Source organism: Anolis sagrei, chromosome 13 (genome assembly GCF_037176765.1).
Source record: "Anolis sagrei isolate rAnoSag1 chromosome 13, rAnoSag1.mat, whole genome shotgun sequence".
In the NCBI taxonomy this organism is placed as follows: domain Eukaryota; kingdom Metazoa; phylum Chordata; class Lepidosauria; order Squamata; family Dactyloidae; genus Anolis; species Anolis sagrei.
This window is the reverse complement of record NC_090033.1, coordinates 2060179-2077662: the sequence shown is the minus strand read 5'-3', so window position 1 is coordinate 2077662 and position 17484 is coordinate 2060179. Positions and strand designations below refer to the sequence as shown.

The window sequence follows — 17484 nt, the reverse complement described above, 5'->3', positions numbered from 1 at the left end:
CACAACTCCCAAATAACAAAATCAATTTTTTTGAGTGAAGGACATACATTGGGTTGTTAGGTGTCTTGTGTCCAAATTTGTTGTCAATTCGTCCAGTGCTTTTTGAGTTCTGTTAATCCCACAAACGAACATTACATTTTTATTTAGATAGAAGTGTGGGGTTTTGATTTGGGGGGGGGGGGGGGTGGGTTGCACTGCAAATAATATATGTGCAGAGTACATAGAAATTCATTCATGTTTTTTTTTCTTTCAAATTATAATCCGGCCCTCCAACAGTTTGCAGGACTGTGAGCCGGCCCTCTGTTCAAAACGTTTAGGGACCCCTGGTATAAAGAAATCTGGAAAATGGCATTGAACGATAAGTTAACATCAAACTTAAAAGTAAAGAAGGGATTATGTAAAAAAATGACTTTGAAAGTATCTGGAGAAAGTTTCTAGAAAAAATATTGGAAAGGGAAGATGGGAATTTACCTCCAAATGACGAAATGATTTTTTTTGGTGGGACTTTAGGAAAAGAGACGGCTCTGGAGAAGGAAGGGGAGCACAGAAGGGGTGAATGTAAATAAAAGAGAGTGAAATGTATAATATATGTTTAAAGAACTGTATGTGCTTTTCTCAAATAAAAATATTTAAAAAAAGAAAGAAAAGCAAAAAAGAAAAGAGAGAGAGAGAGAGTTCTTCCTCATGTTCAGATGGAATCTCCTCTCTTGTAGTTTGAAGCCATTGTTCAAACTACAAGAGAGGAGATTCCATCTGAACATTAGGAAGAACTTCCTGACTGTGAGAGCCGTTCAGCAGTGGAACTCTCTGCCCCAGAGGGAGTGTGGTGGAGGCTCCTTCTTTGGAAGCTTTGAAGCAGAGGCTGGATGGCCATCTGTCAGGGGTGATTTGAATGCAATATTCCTGCTTCTTGGCAGAATGGGGTTGGACTGGATGGCCCAGGAGGTCTCTTCCAATTCTAGGATTCCATGATTCATCATCCTCATCATCCTTCTTTGGAAGCTTTGAAGCAGAGGCTGGATGGTCATCTGTCAGGGGTGATTTGAATGCAATATTCCTGCTTCTTGGCAGAATGGGGTTGGACTGGATGGCCCAGGAGGTCTCTTCCAATTCTAGGATTCCATGATTCATCATCCTCATCATCCTTCTTTGGAAGCTTTTAAGCAGAGGCTGGGTGGCCATCTGTCAGGGGTGATTTGAATGCAATATTCCTGCTTCTTGGCAGAATGGGGTTGGACTGGATGGCCCAGGAGGTCTCTTCCAATTCTAGGATTCCATGATTCATCATCCTCATCATCCTTCTTTGGAAGCTTTTAAGCAGAGGCTGGGTGGCCATCTGTCAGGGGTGATTTGAATGCAATATTCCTGCTTCTTGGCAGAATGGGGTTGGACTGGATGGCCCAGGAGGTCTCTTCCAATTCTAGGATTCCATGATTCATCATCCTCATCATCCTTCTTTGGAAGCTTTTAAGCAGAGGCTGGGTGGCCATCTGTCAGGGGTGATTTGAATGCAATATTCCTGCTTCTTGGCAGAATGGGGTTGGACTGGATGGCCCAGGAGGTCTCTTCCAACTCTTTGATTCTATGATTCTAGAGAGAAGCACTGTCCTAAGAGCTCTGTGTTCTTTTCTTTTTTCCAGACAATACCTGGTCTTGGCTTCCAAAATTTTGTAACTTCAAGGAGTTCAGGAAACGTCACCACCGGCAATACGACGAAGCCACTGGGAACATGGTGCACATCAAACAGAAGCTGTACCACAACGGGCACCCGAGCCCGAGGCACCTCTGAGGCCCCCCGAGACTGATGAGAGGTCACAGAACTCGCCCTTTGCCCTCTGTCCCGAGGGGACCTCCTCGGCCCGTTCCCACGTCTTCGATGGATGCTGCTTTAGGACTTCCTTTTCTCCCCCCCTGAGTTGTGTCCGTCCGGCACACACAGAGAATGCACAATTCATCCCCGTCCCGGATGCCAGGCACCCGCGGCGTCGCACTGTGGTTACCATTTTCTTGGTGGACTTCTGTACATATGTAAATACAAGGACAAAACCCAAAAGAACCAACGAACGAACGAACGAACGAAAACAACAAATCAGAGAGAACTCGCATTGTCCTTCCAATCCATCGCTTCCTCGATGGTGTCCTGCAACGCCAGTGTACCCTTCTTTTTTCCTTTTTGGTTTGGTTTTGTTTATTTGTTTGTTTGGAAATTTGTTGTCGTCGTTTGAGGTCTTTGTAGGTGAATTTGGCCAGAAGATGCCGTGTTTAGCATTCGAGAACTTTCAAACTCCGGTTCTGGTTGTGTCCCGTTTCCTTGCCCCATCCCAAGAGTTCTTCTTCCTGCTACGATGCCTCACTTCCAAGCCAGAGATGGTTTGAGGTTTATAACCACCCCATTTTGGTTGTTTTGCCATCCGATTGGTCACGTGGTTCCTTCCCCTAATCCTTCCCTTTCTTCGTTGTTTGAAACCATGGGATTTGCTTGAATTTGCTGCTTTGGAATCGGAAAGCGACTGGATTTTGTGTATCACTCCATTGGTTCTAGTGCAGTAAATTCCCACCGAAGCCGATCACTAAGAGGACCCCACAAGCCTAACTTTCTGTTCTTGTTGTCCCTTTCCCTGTGTTACGTGAGCATGAAGGTTTAATTGGGGATAATGGGATACTACAAGCCATGTTGTCATTGAAGATGGATTTGATTTAGTGTTGCTAACCATTGATCCCATTGTTGAGATCAAGTTGATCCCCTTGGGTGTGTAGTGCGAATTTTTCAACCTTATGCTGCTCAAATTGTTTACACACTTAGCCCTCTAGTATCTATTCCATTGGTTCTCCACCTGTGGGTCCCCAGGTGTTTTGACCTACAACTCCCAGAAATCCCAGCTAGTTTTTCTGGGAGTTGAAGGCCAAAACATCTAGGGACCCACAGGTGGAGAACCACTGATCTAAAGCTTCTGAGAGCTTCTGTTCAACCATTTCAAAACTCTGTTTGAGTGGTGATGGCATGATCATCAGCGTAGATGAAAGTAAAGATGGCCACAGGAAAGGTTGGAGAAGAGAATGATGCTGGGGAATCCCAACCAGTTTACCAGCAGTTAGGATTTTTGGGAGTTGAAGGCCAAAACATCTGGGAACCCAAAGGTTGAGAATCACTGACCCAAAGTTGCGGAGAGCTTCTGATCAACCATTTCAAAACTCTCTGTTTGAGTGGTGATGGCATGATCGTCAGCGTAGATTAAAGCAAAGATGGACACAGGAAAGCTTGGAGAAGGGAATGATGCCGGGGAATCCCAACCAGTTTACCAGCAGTTAGGATTTTTGGGAGTTGAAGGCCAAAACATCTGGGAACCCAAAGGTTGAGAACCACTGACCCAAAGTTGCGGAGAGCTTCTGTTCAACCATTTCAAATCTCACTGTTTGAGTGGTGATGGCATGATCGTCAGTGTAGATGAAAGCAAAGATGGCAACAGGAAAGCTTGATGAAGAGAATGATGCTGGGGAATCCCAACCAGTTTACCAGCTGTTAGGATTTTTAGGAGTTGAAGGCCAAAACATGTTGAGAACCCACAGATTGGGAACCACTGACCAAAAGTTGCGGAGAGATTCTGATCAGCCATTTCAAAACTCTCTGTTTGAGTGGTGATGGCATGATCGTCAGTGTAGATGAAAGCAAAGATGGCAACAAGAAAGCTTGAGGAAGAGAATGATGCTGGGGAATCCCAACCAGTTTACCAGCTGTTAGGATTTCTGTGAGTTGAAGGCCAAAACATGTTGAGAACCCACAGATTGATCTGTTCTGATTGGTAGAAACTTCTCCAAGTTGACAGGTGTATAAAGTGCTTGCCCATCACTCCTTTTAACTGGAGATTATGGGGATTCAAACTGCAAGCTTCTGCGTGTAAAGCAGGTGCTCTACCTTTGAGGCAAGGTTCTCTCCTCTACTTTCCCGTTCCACAGTTCCTTTCCAGAGGTTCCCAACATTTGGCCCTCCAGGTGTTTTGGACTTCAACTCCCAGAAATCCCAGCCATCTTACCAGCTGTTAGGAATTGTGGGAGCTGAAGTCCAAAAACACCTGGAGGCCCGAAGTTTGGGAACCACTGCTAGGTGATAGTGGCCTTCTGTGAGATGGACCATCTGCCCATAGCAAACCACTGTTGTTGGTTTTTTGGGGTGGTAAAGTGGCATCATTCTCTTCCTGTCTCCTCATTTTGCGGCCAAACTACTTCATCTTTACTTTCATCTACGCTGACGATCGTGCCATCACCGCTCAAACGGAGCTGGGATTTCTGGGACTTTTAGGTCAAAACACCTGGGGACCCACAGGTTGAGAACCACTGACTTAGATGAAGGCTTAGAAGGTGTGATCATCACGTTTGCGGATGTCACCAAATCGGGAGGGATAGCTAATACTCCAGAAGACAGGAACAGAACTCAAAATGATCGTCACAGATTAGAGAGACGATTGGCCAAAACGAACCAAATGTAGTTCAGTGGCGACTACTGCAAGATCTTCTACTTAGGCAGAAAAATCTCAAATGCAAAGAGACAGAATGGGGGACGAGGCCTGGCTTGACAGCAGGGTGTGTGGAAAGGTCCCGGAGTCCTCATGGACATGAGTCAACAATGTGATGAGGCAGCTCAAAAAGCCAATGGGATTTTGGCCTGCATCAATAGGAGTCTAGTGTATAGCTCCACGGAAGTCATGCTCCCCATGCTCTATTCTGCCTTGGGGAGACCACACCTGGAATACTGTGTCCAATTCTGGGCATTGCAATGGAAGGGAGATGTTTAAGATGGAATGTGTCCAGAGGAGGGCGACTCAAAGGATCAAGGGTTTGGAGAACAAGCCGTGGGCTCAAGAAGGTAGTAGGAAGGAAGTGGTGTTGGGGAACTGAGACGCTAGCAACACAGCAGCATGGGGAGATGGCTCTGCTTTTGCGTGGACAGGCCTTTAAGAGGACAGTACTTGTCCTCTTATGGCTGGTGATGGAAGTTGGTTGGAAGTAGAGGAGGACAGGAACCATCCCCTCTTTTGGTGGAGCTCAACTGGTCTTTGAGTAGAACAGGATACTGTAAAACTCCCATCAGGAGAGAGGATGGAGCTTGTCCCGTGGCTGTAGATGGAAGTTGCATTGAAGCATATGAGGATGAGCACAATCTTCTTTCTTGATGGAGCTCAACATATCTTTGAGCAGATTGGGTTACTGTAAGTCCCTTCATGAGAGAAGACAGTGCTTGTGCTCTCATGGCTTTAGATGGAAGTTGGTTGGATTTAAAGGAGGACAGGAACCAGCCTCTCTCTCAATGGAGCTCAACAGGTCTTTTGGTAGAACATCAACAGGTTTTTGAGTAGAACAAAGTTCCATCAAGAGAGAAGATGGTGCTTGTCCTCTCATGGCTGCAGATGGAAGTTGGTTAGATTTAAAGGAGGATAGGAACCATCCTCTCTCTCAATGGAGCTCAACAGGTCTTTGAGTAGAACAAAGTTCCATCAAGAGAGAAGATAGTGCTCATCCTCTCATGGCTTTAGATGGAAGTTGGTTGGATTTAAAGGAGGACAGGAACCAGCCTCTCTTGATGGAGCTCAACAGGTCTTTTGGTAGATCATCAACAGGTTTTTGAGTAGAACAAAGTTCCATCCAGAGAGAAGATGGTGCTTGTCCTCTCATGGCTGCAGATGGAAGTCATTTGGATTTAAAGGAGGACAGGAACTATCCTCTCAATGGAGCTCAACTGGTATTTGAGTAGAACAAAGTTCCATCAAGAGAGAAGATAGTGCTCGTCCTCTCATGGCTGCAGATGGAAGTTGGTTAGATTTAAAGGAGGATAGGAATCATCCTCTCTCTCAATGGAGCTCAACAGGTCTTTGAGTAGAACAAAGTTCCATCAAGAGAGAAGATAGTGCTCATCCTCTCATGGCTTTAGATGAAAGTTGGTTGGATTTAAAGGAGGACAGGAACCAGCCTCTCTTGATGGAGCTCAACAGGTCTTTTGGTAGAGCATCAACAGGTTTTTGAGTAGAACAAAGTTCCATCAAGAGAGAAGATGGTGCTTGTCCTCTCATGGCTGCAGATGGAAGTTGGTTAGATTTAAAGGAGGATAGGAATCATCCTCTCTCTCAATGGAGCTCAACAGGTCTTTGAGTAGAACAAAGTTCCATCAAGAGAGAAGATAGTGCTCATCCTCTCATGGCTTTAGATGAAAGTTGGTTGGATTTAAAGGAGGACAGGAACCAGCCTCTCTTGATGGAGCTCAACAGGTCTTTTGGTAGAGCATCAACAGGTTTTTGAGTAGAACAAAGTTCCATCAAGAGAGAAGATGGTGCTTGTCCTCTCATGGCTGCAGATGGAAGTTGGTTAGATTTAAAGGAGGATAGGAACCATCCTCTCTCTCAATGGAGCTCAACAGGTCTTTGAGTAGAACAAAGTTCCATCAAGAGAGAAGATAGTGCTCATCCTCTCATGGCTTTAGATGAAAGTTGGTTGGATTTAAAGGAGGACAGGAACCAGCCTCTCTTGATGGAGCTCAACAGGTCTTTTGGTAGAGCATCAACAGGTTTTTGAGTAGAACAAAGTTCCATCAAAAGAGAAGATGGTGTTTGTCCTCTCATGGCTGCAGATGGAAGTTGGTTGAATTTAAAGGAGGACAGGAATCATCCTCTCTTGATGGAGCTCAACAGGTCTTTGAGTAGAACAGGATACTGTAAAACACCCATCAGGAGACAGGATGGAGCTTGTCCCACGGCTGCAGAGGGAAGTTGTTTGGAAGTAAATGAGGGCAGGAACCCTCCTATAAAGTTCCATCAAGAGAGAAGACCATATTTGTCTTCCCATGGCAATGAGAAATAAAGGAGGACAAGAACCATCCTCTCTTTTGATGGAACTCAAGTCTTTGAGGAGATTGGGGTACTGCAAAGTTCCATCAAGAGAGAAGATGGTGCTTGTCCCCTCAGGGCTGCAGATGGAAGTTGGTTGGAAGTAAAGGAGGACATGAACCACCCTTTTTCTCGGTGGAGCTCAACAGGTCTTTGAGTAGAACATCAACAGGTCTTTGAGTAGTACAAAGTTCCATCAAGATAGAATATGGTGCTTGTCTTCTCATGAAGATGAGACAAGAGGACAAGAACCATCCTCTCTCTTGATGGAGCTCAACAGGTCTTTGAGCAGATTGGGGTACTGCAAAGTTCCATCAAGAGTGAAAACAGTGCTTGTCCTTTCAGGGCTGCAGATGAAAGTTGGTTAGATGTAAAGGAGGACAGGAGCCATCCTCTCTCTCGATGGAGCTCAACACGTCTTTGAGTAGAACATCAACAGGTCTTTGAGTAGAACAAAGTTCCATCAAGAGAGAAGATGGTGTTTTTCTTCTCATGGCGATGAGAAGTAAAGGAGGACATGAACCACCCTTTCTCTCGGTGGAGTTCAACAGGTCTTTGAGTAGCACAAAGTTCCACCAAGAGAGAAGATGGTGCTTGTCTTCTCACGGTGATGAGAAGTAAAGGAGGGACAAGAACCATCCTCTCTTTTGTTGGAGCTCAACAGGTCTTTGAGCAGATTGGGGTACTGCAAAGTTCCATCAATAGCGAAGACAGTGCTTGTCCTTTCAGGGCTGCAGATGAAAGTTGGTTAGATGTAAAGGAGAACAGGAGCCATCCTCTCTCTCGATGGAGCTCAACACGTCTTTGAGTAGAACATCAACAGGTCTTTGAGTAGAACAAAGTTCCACCAAGAGAGAAGATGGTGCTTGTCTTCTCATGGCGATGAGAAGTAAAGGAGGACAAGAACCATCCTCTCTTTTGTTGGAGCTCAACAGGTCTTTGAGCAGATTGGGGTTCTGCAAAGTTCCATCAAGAGAGAAGATGGTGCTTGTCCTCTCATGGCTGCAGATGGAAGTTGGTTGGAAGTAAAGGAGAGCAGGAACCACCCTGTAAAGTTCCATCAAGAGAGAAGACCGTACTTGTCTTCTCATGGCGATGAGAAGTAAAGGAGGACAAGAACCATCCTCTCTCTTGATGGAACTCAACAGGTCTTTGCGCAGATTGGGGTTCTGCAAAGTTCCATCAAGAGAGAAGATGGTGCTTGTCCTCTCATGGCTGCAGATGGAAGTTGGTTGGAAGTAAAGGAAGACAGGAACCACCCTGTAAAGTTCCATCAAGAGAGAAGACCGTACTTGTCTTCTCATGGCGATGAGAAGTAAAGGAGGACAAGAACCATCCTCTTTTGTTGGAGCTCAACAGGTCTTTGAGCAGATTGGGGTTCTGCAAAGTTCCATCAAGAGAGAAGATGGTGCTTGTCCTTTCAGGGCTGCAGATGAAAGTTGGTTAGATGTAAAGGAGGACAGGAGCCATCCTCTCTCTCGATGGAGCTCAACATGTCTTTGAGTAGAACATCAACAGGTCTTTGAGTAGAACAAAGTTCCATCAAGAGAGAAGATGGTGCTTGTCTTCTCATGGTGATGAGAAGTAAAGGAGGACAAGAACCATCGTCTCTCTTGATGGAGCTCAACAGGCCTTTGAGCAGATTGGGTTCCATCAAGAGAGAAGATGGTGCTTGTCCTCTCATGACTGCAGATGGAAGTAAAGGAGGGCAGGAACCACCCTGTAAAGTTCCATCAAGAGAGAAGACCGTACTTGTCTTCTCATGGTGATGAGAAGTAAAGGAGGACAAGAACCATCCTCTCTCTTGATGGAGCTCAACAGGTCTTTGAGCAGATTGAGGTTCTGCAAAGTTCCATCAAGAGAGAAGACGGTGCAACACCAGGTTGGTTCTCAATGTAGCTTACAATGCCGGCTTTTTGGACGGGGAAATGAATGAGATGCATCCTGATGAATTTCGTAAATGTTTATTTCAGACTATGACTCCCAGTGATCATGCTAACTGGGGATTCTGGGAGTTGTAATACAAAAAAAATATATAGATTCAGCAATTTGGTTAGAAAACCAACAACACCCAGAAATGTAACATTTAATTTGTCTAAGGATGTTCCCCAACATTAGTTTTTCTTTAGTTTCAGAGCACTAAAAAGCAACGTGTGGAGTCCGGAGAGCGAGAGAGCGAACGAGCATGCGCAAGTTGCCCAGGCATTAATGTCCTGTTGTAGTCTAGCAAATCCGTAATTCTGAATATAGAGGCGCATATACTGAATGGGCAAGTAAAATTCTTCAGAGTTCAGTCGACATGATTCCCATTGAACTCCAAAGGCCTAAATCCCACGCACGCTTCTGTGGAAGGAAGGTAGGCAGGCCCACTTCCGCAGCTCAGAAAAGTTACCTTTTTTCTCAGACTACAACTTCCAGAATCCCCTGCCTTTGCATGTCCACTAGCTGGGGATTCTGGGAGTAGTCACCCCCCCTTGACCCCCCAAAGTGACATTCTAATACTCTGGGATTGGGGCTGCATGGCCAAACACCAGTTATATCTCCCCTTCCCGGATTCCTGCTCCCAGTGTTCCCAGGAGACATCGCGGATCTCATTGGGATATGTCAAAGTAGTACTTTTTGTTTTTGGAGGGTTGGGGAGGGGGCGGGACACAATTGCAGACTTTGTGTTTCAACAAAGAGTTCCCAATTTGTTCCGCGGGGGGAGAAAAAAAAAAGGAAGCGGGGAGGGAATTGGACAGACCCTCCTTCGGGAAATATTGACGATGTCTGTGATTGCTCTTATTGTTTGATTGCAGTGTCCATGTGATTAAAAGGAGAGGAGAAAAAAACAAACAAACATGAGAAATCGACCACCAAAACCAACCTCATTCATCTGTTGGATTTATTTGCTAGCTCTTGACCAAGGTGATCTCCATTAAAGGCTGTTTGTGGTATGTGTGCTGGAGGAATGATTCCAAGGTATCGCAGGGGTCTGGCATGAAATCCCCCAGCTTGCCTCCCCCAAGATTTTCCAAATGATCATGCCTCTGATTTCCTGACTTCCAAGGTTTTGCATGGGCCTTCCACACTCCAAAACAGCGTTTCTCAACCTGGGGGTCGCGACCACTGGTGGGGTTGCGAGGGGGTTTCAGAGGGGTCGCCAAATACCTTCTGATGGTCTCAGGAACTCCTTTGGCAGAGAAGGCTGAAGATCTCTCTGCCTGACCTTCTCAGACTGTTTCTGAGACTCCAAGCGGGGAGAGCAGGCATGCTCAGGACATGGTAGAGTGGTGCACATGTGAAGGAGAGTGCGCAAGGCTGGAGGGAGATCTCTTAGCCAAAGGGAAAGCTGTTTCTGAGACTCAAAGCGAGGAGGGGAGGGCAGGCGTACTCGGGGCATGGTAGAGTGGTGCACATGTGAGGGAGAGTGTGCAAGGCTGGAGGGAGATCTCTTAGCCAAAAAAGATCTGAGACTCCAAGCGGGGAGGAGAGAGCAGACATGCTCAGGGCATGGTAGAGTGGTGCACATGTGAGGGAGAATGCGCAAGGCTGGAGGGAGATCTCTTACCCAAAGGGAGGGCTGTTTCTGAGACTCCAAGCAGGGAGGGGAGAGCAGCCATGCTCAGGACATGGTAGAGTGGTGCACATGTGAGGGAGAGTGTGCAAGGCTGGAGGGAGATCTCTTAGCCAAAAGAGATCTGAGACTCCAAGCGGGGAGGAGAGAGCAGGCGTGCTCAGGACATGATAGAGTGGTGCGCATATGAGGAAGAGTGTGCAAGGCTGGAGGGAGATCTCTTACCCAAAGGGAGGGCTGTTTCTGAGACTCCAAGCGGGGAGAGCAGGCGTGCTCAGGACATGATAGAGTGGTGCACATGTGAGGGAGAGTGAGCAAGGCTGGAGGGAGATCTCTTAGCCAAAAGAGATCTGAGACTCCAAGCAAGGAGGGGAGAGCAGGCGTGCTCAGGACATGGTAGCGTGGTGCGCATGCGAGGGAGAGGGCGCAAGGCTGGAGGGAGATCTCTTAGCCAAAAGAGATCTGAGACTCCAACAGGGGAGGAGAGAGCAGGCGTGCTCAGGACATGATAGAGTGGTGCGCATATGAGGAAGAGTGTGCAAGGCTGGAGGGAGATCTCTTACCCAAAGGGAGGGCTGTTTCTGAGACTCCAAGCGGGGAGAGCAGGCGTGCTCAGGACATGATAGAGTGGTGCACATGTGAGGGAGAGTGAGCAAGGCTGGAGGGAGATCTCTTAGCCAAAAGAGATCTGAGACTCCAAGCAAGGAGGGGAGAGCAGGCGTGCTCAGGACATGGTAGCGTGGTGCGCATGCGAGGGAGAGGGCGCAAGGCTGGAGGGAGATCTCTTAGCCAAAAGAGATCTGAGACTCCAACAGGGGAGGAGAGAGCAGGCGTGCTCAGGACATGATAGAGTGGTGCGCATATGAGGAAGAGTGTGCAAGGCTGGAGGGAGATCTCTTACCCAAAGGGAGGGCTGTTTCTGAGACTCCAAGCGGGGAGAGCAGGCGTGCTCAGGACATGGTAGCGTGGTGCGCATGCGAGGGAGAGGGCGCAAGGCTGGAGGGAGATCTCTTAGCCAAAGGGAGGGCTGTTTCTGAGACTCAAAGCAAGGAGGGGAGGGCAGGCGTACTCAGGGCATGGTAGAGTGGTGCGCATATGAGGAAGAGTGTGCAAGGCTGGAGGGAGATCTCTTACCCAAAGGGAGGGCTGTTTCTGAGACTCCAAGCGGGGAGAGCAGGCGTGCTCAGGACATGGTAGCGTGGTGCGCATGCGAGGGAGAGGGCGCAAGGCTGGAGGGAGATCTCTTAGCCAAAGGGAGGGCTGTTTCTGAGACTCAAAGCAAGGAGGAGAGGGCAGGCGTACTCAGGGCATGGTAGAGTGGTGCGCATATGAGGAAGAGTGTGCAAGGCTGGAGGGAGATCTCTTACCCAAAGGGAGGGCTGTTTCTGAGACTCCAAGCGGGGAGAGCAGGCGTGCTCAGGACATGGTAGCGTGGTGCGCATGCGAGGGAGAGGGCGCAAGGCTGGAGGGAGATCTCTTAGCCAAAGGGAGGGCTGTTTCTGAGACTCAAAGCAAGGAGGGGAGGGCAGGCGTACTCAGGGCATGGTAGAGTGGTGCGCATATGAGGAAGAGTGTGCAAGGCTGGAGGGAGATCTCTTACCCAAAGGGAGGGCTGTTTCTGAGACTCCAAGCGGGGAGAGCAGGCGTGCTCAGGACATGGTAGCGTGGTGCGCATGCGAGGGAGAGGGCGCAAGGCTGGAGGGAGATCTCTTAGCCAAAGGGAGGGCTGTTTCTGAGACTCAAAGCAAGGAGGGGAGGGCAGGCGTACTCAGGGCATGGTAGAGTGGTGCGCATATGAGGAAGAGTGTGCAAGGCTGGAGGGAGATCTCTTACCCAAAGGGAGGGCTGTTTCTGAGACTCCAAGCGGGGAGAGCAGGCGTGCTCAGGACATGGTAGCGTGGTGCGCATGCGAGGGAGAGGGCGCAAGGCTGGAGGGAGATCTCTTAGCCAAAGGGAGGGCTGTTTCTGAGACTCAAAGCAAGGAGGAGAGGGCAGGCGTACTCAGGGCATGGTAGAGTGGTGCGCATATGAGGAAGAGTGTGCAAGGCTGGAGGGAGATCTCTTACCCAAAGGGAGGGCTGTTTCTGAGACTCCAAGCGGGGAGAGCAGGCGTGCTCAGGACATGGTAGCGTGGTGCGCATGCGAGGGAGAGGGCGCAAGGCTGGAGGGAGATCTCTTAGCCAATGGGAGGGCTGTTTCTGAGACTCAAAGCAAGGAGGGGAGGGCAGGCGTACTCAGGGCATGGTAGAGTGGTGCGCATATGAGGAAGAGTGTGCAAGGCTGGAGGGAGATCTCTTACCCAAAGGGAGGGCTGTTTCTGAGACTCCAAGCGGGGAGAGCAGGCGTGCTCAGGACATGGTAGCGTGGTGCGCATGCGAGGGAGAGTGCGCAAGGCTGGAGGGAGATCTCTTAGCCAAAGGGAGGGCTGTTTCTGAGACTTCAAGCAGGGAGGAGAGAGCAGGCGTGCTCAGGACATGATAGAGTGGTGCACATGTGAGGAAGAGTGTGCAAGGCTGGAGGGAGATCTCTTAGCCAAAGGGAGGGCTGTTTCTGAGACTCGAAGCAAGGAGGGGAGGGCAGGCGTACTTGGGGCATGGTAGAGTGATGCGCGTATGAGGAAGAGTGTGCAAGGCTGGAGGGAGATCTCTTAGCCAAAGGGAGGACTTTTTCGGGTGGGAAAATGGCTATGACGTTGGCTCTTTGATGCTTTCTCTCAAAGCAGCATCAAGAGGTCCTTTGAGGTTCTCTTGGGACAGATTGAGCTCTTTGATGCAACCCTTTGAGATCTTTTCTCAGGCTCTCCTCTCTCTCACCATCCTATCCTTCTCTCCCTCTTTCCTTCTTCCATCCTTCCCTTTCTTCCTTATCTCCCTTTCTCCTTACCTGTTTCCTATCTCCTTCCCTCTCACCTCCTTCCTTCCCTTTTCATCTTTCCTTCCTTCTCCCTTTCCTCCCTCCATTCTCTTCCACCTTTTCTTCCATCTGTCTCTTCCCTCTTTCCTCCTTCCTTTGCTCTCCCTTCCCTTTTTGTCTTTCCTTCATTCTCTCTTCCCTCCTTCCCTTATCTCCCTTCTCTTCTTCCCTTTCCTCCTTCCTTCCCTTTTGTCTTTCCTTCCTCCATCCTCTTCCTTCCATCCTTCTCTTCATCCCTTTCTTCCTCCCCATTTCTCCTTCCTTCCCTTTTATCTTTCCTTCCTTCTCCCTTTCCTCCCTCCGTTCTCTTCCCCCTTCTCTTCCTTCCCTTTCCTCCCTCTTTGATCTCTCCTTCCTTCTGTCCCTTTTGTCCTTCTTTCCTTATCTCTTCCCTCCCTTCCTTATCTCCCTTTCTCTTTCTTCCCTTCCACCCTTTCATTCCTTCCCCTTCCCTCTTTCTCTTTCCTTCCCTTTTGTCTTTCCTCCCTTTTTTTCCTTCCTTCCCTCTTTTCTTTCTCCTTCCTTCCTTTTTCCTTCCTCCTTCCCTTCCACCCTTTCATTCCTTCCCTTTCTTCCCCTCCTCTCTTTCTCCCTTCCTTTCCATCCTTTTTCCTTCCTCCTTTCTTCCTGGGTTGATGTTTAGCTGGGAGAAGAGAAGGTAGAGAGGGAACATGAGGACCATGTTTCAAGATTTCAAAGGGTTTCCGATGATGATGATGGAGGAGGAGGAGGAGGGTTTCCTTCTTTGGAGGCTTTTCCACAGAGGCTATTGGAAATTCTTTGGGGGTTGGACTGGATGGCCCTTGGGGGTGTCTTCCAGCTCTAGGATTCAATATCACGAGTAGGCAATTTGGATACACTTTTCCTTTCCCATCCACCATCCCATCCTGGACCAAGGCCTTTTGGGATCCGCGCACACCTTCTCACATACTGAGGCCTACCTCACACTGAACCCTTTTGGGATACAAACATTTCCCATCTTTCCTTCCCTTTCTGCCTCCTAAAGAGAAGAGGAAGGGGGAGGAAAGGGCAGGGAGGGGACTTGGGGAGAACCCCCTCCCTCCTGGCCCGCCCACCCTGCTCCGGCCCGTCATGTGGCCCCCAATTTAGAAACTTTGCCCATGCCCAATATATAGCAACCGAAAGGAAATATGACCTGAGTTGTCAAAGGCTTTCATAGTCCAAATCACTGGGTGGCTGTGAGTTTTCCGGACTGTCTGGCCATATTCCAGAAGCATTCCCTCCTGACTGTGAGAGCCGTTCAGCAGTGGAACTCTCTGCCCCGGAGTAGTGGTGGAGGCTCCTTCTTTGGAAGCTTTTAAACAGAGGCTGGATGGCCATCTGTCAGGGGTGATTTGAATGCAATATTCCTGCTTCTTGGCAGAATGGGGTTGGACTGGATGATGGCCCATGAGGTCTCTTCCAACTCTTGGATTCTATGATTCCTGACTGTGAGAGCCGTTCAGCAGTGGAACTCTCTGCCCCGGAGGGAGTGTGGTGGAGGCTCCTTCTTTGGAAGCTTTTAAGCAGAGGCTGGATGGCCATCTGTCAGGGGTGATTTGAATGCAATATTCCTGCTTCTTGGCAGAATGGGGTTGGACTGGATGATGGCCCAGGAGGTCTCTTCCAACTCTTGGATTCTATGATTCCTGACTGTGAGAGCCGTTCAGCAGTGGAACTCTCTGCCCCGGAGTAGTGGTGGAGGCTCCTTCTTTGGAAGCTTTTAAGCAGAGGCTGGATGGCCATCTGTCAGGGGTGATTTGAATGCAATATTCCTGCTTCTTGGCAGAATGGGATTGGACTGGATGGCCCATGAGGTCTCTTCCAACTCTTTGATTCTATGACGTTTCAATCTCACAACGTCTGCCATAGATGTGGGCGAAACGTCAGGAGAGAATGCTTCTGGAACATGGCCAGACAGCGTGGAAAACTCACAGCGACCCAATATGACCTGAATTTGGCAGAAAAAAAGATTCTCCACCCTTGCCTTCAAAAACAAAAAATCTCTGAATTAGTTTACAAATGTTTGGAAGCAAATTATGCGCAAAACGGTGGGTTGTTGAGCAGTGGCATTGTTTTAATGTGTTGGTATCCTCTCCTGGGATACAGTCCCACATCCCACATGTATACTATTTATTCCAGCTGTTCAAATAATCATAATAATCCAGAGACAGCGGATTTCGGAACGTGACCCCTTGATCCTTCTTCATTGGCACAACGTTTGTGTTCTCCTCGACATGATTTGCTTCCGTCCAAGGCGAAAGGCCGCTTGCCCGTCCTCCCTCGGCCTGGCGTGCTTTCTCCGTCTCTCCTTTCCTCTTTCTGCGCATCCAAAAGTCCGCTCATACGGACTTCCCCAGCGGGAGAGGCAACGGCTGGCTCTTTCCCGGCCCCATGCCCTCGGCTTTCAGCCACTCCATTTTCTGCTTGTGCTGCTGGACCGCGTCGGCCACGCGAGCGTCGATCATCGCCTCCGTGAGCACGCCGTCCTCGGATGCGTAGGCGGCCGCCTGCAAAAAGGAAAGAGCCATTGAAAAATATATATATATTTCCCTTCGCATTTCCTTTTCAACCTGGGGGTCACACGGGGGTGTCAGAGGGGTCGCTTAAGACCATCAGAAAACAGCACGGGGTTCTGTATTAATTATTTACTACATTGATATCCCGCCTTTATACTTCATCTTGTTGACAGGAAGTGGAAATCATCTCTCGGACAGATGGCAAGCTATTTAACCTCAGCAGACTGAAAGCCAAAACCAAGGTCACAACAACATCTGTTATAGAACTCCAATATGCAGATGATAACATATGTGTGCATTCAGAAGAAGACCTATAAGCTACTCTAAATGCCTCTGAAGTATACGAGAAGCAGACTGAAAGCCAAAACCAAGGTCACAACAACATCTGTTATAGAACTCCAATATGCAGATGATAACGTATGTACGCATTCAGAAGAACACCAATAAGCTACTCTAAACCCCTTTGAAGTATACGAGAAGCAGACTGAAAGCCAAAACCAAGGTCACAACAACATCTGTTCTAGAACTCCAATATGCAGATGATAACGTATGTACACATTCAGAAGAAGACCAATAAGCTACTCTAAACGCCTTTGAAGTATACGAGAAGCAGACTGAAAGCCAAAACCAAGGTCATAACAACATCTGTTATAGAACTCCAATATGCAGATGATAATGTATGTACGCATTCAGAAGAAGACCAATAAGCTACTCTAAATGCCTTTGAAGTATACGAGAAGCTCCACCCTTTCAGCAGACTGAAAGTCAAAACCAAAGTCACAACATCTGTTATAGAACTCAAATATGCAGATGATAACGTATGTACGCATTCGGAAGAACACCAATAAGCTACTCTAAATGCCTTTGAAGTATATGAGAAGCTTCGCCCTTTCAGCAGACTGAAAGTCAAAACCAAGGTCACAACAACATGTTATAGAACTCCAATATGCAGATGATAACGTATGTGCACATTCAGAAGACCTATAAGCTACTCTAAACGCCTTTCAAATATACGAGAAGCAGACTGAAAGCCAAATCCAAGGTCACAACAACATCTGTTATAGGACTCCAATATGCAGATGATAACGTATGCGCACATTCAGAAGAAGACCTATAAGCTACTCTAAACGCCTTTAAAGTATACGAGAAGCAGGCTGAAAGCCAAAACCAAAGTCATAACAACATCTGTTATAGAACTCCAATATGCAGATGATAACGTATGTACGCATTCAGTAGAAGACCAATAAGCTACTCTAAATGCCTCTGAAGTATATAAGAAGCTTGGCCTTTCAGCAGACTGACAGCCAAAACCAAGGTCATAACATCTGTTATAGAACTCCAATATGCAGATGATAACGTATGTACGCATTCAGAAGAAGACCAATAAGCTACTCTAAACGCCTTTCAAATATACAAGAAGCAGACTGAAAGCCAAAACCAAAGTCACAACATCTGTTATAGAACTCAAATATGCAGATGATAACATAGTCTATGTGCATTCAGAAGAAGACCTACAAGCCAAATAATAATAACGTCAAGGTCTGTTTTTCCACCAAACTCCACCAGTGTTCACATTTGGGCATATTGAGTATTTGTGCCAAGTTCAGTCCAGATCCATCATTGT

General features: G+C 47.8%; 2 protein-coding genes across 5 annotated transcripts in view; one reads left to right on the top strand and one right to left on the bottom strand.

Annotated features, from left to right (window-relative positions):
• Window positions 1-9808, top strand: part of TMEM240 (transmembrane protein 240) — a 55027-nt gene extending 45219 nt beyond the window's left edge. The window contains exons 4-6 of one of the 4 annotated variants that reach the window (XR_010910432.1): window positions 1641-2153; window positions 9002-9228; window positions 9671-9808. Coding sequence is in view for 1 of the 4 variants with exons in the window: in XM_067472966.1 (XP_067329067.1) it covers window positions 1641-1789 (149 nt within the window). In the remaining 3 variants the exon portion in view is untranslated. Of the gene's footprint in view, window positions 1-1640; window positions 7715-9001 lie in introns of those variants that run through there. The other 3 variants (XR_010910433.1, XR_010910431.1, XM_067472966.1) reach the window with 3 other exon arrangements.
• Window positions 9809-15397: 5589 nt separating this feature from the next.
• LOC132764856 (ATPase family AAA domain-containing protein 3) overlaps window positions 15398-17484 on the bottom strand; it is a 39221-nt gene continuing 37134 nt past the window's right edge. The window contains exon 15 of the mRNA XM_067472965.1: window positions 15398-15851. Within this exon, the coding sequence (XP_067329066.1) occupies window positions 15684-15851 (168 nt within the window). The 3' untranslated portion in view covers window positions 15398-15683. The remainder of the gene's footprint in view (window positions 15852-17484) is intronic.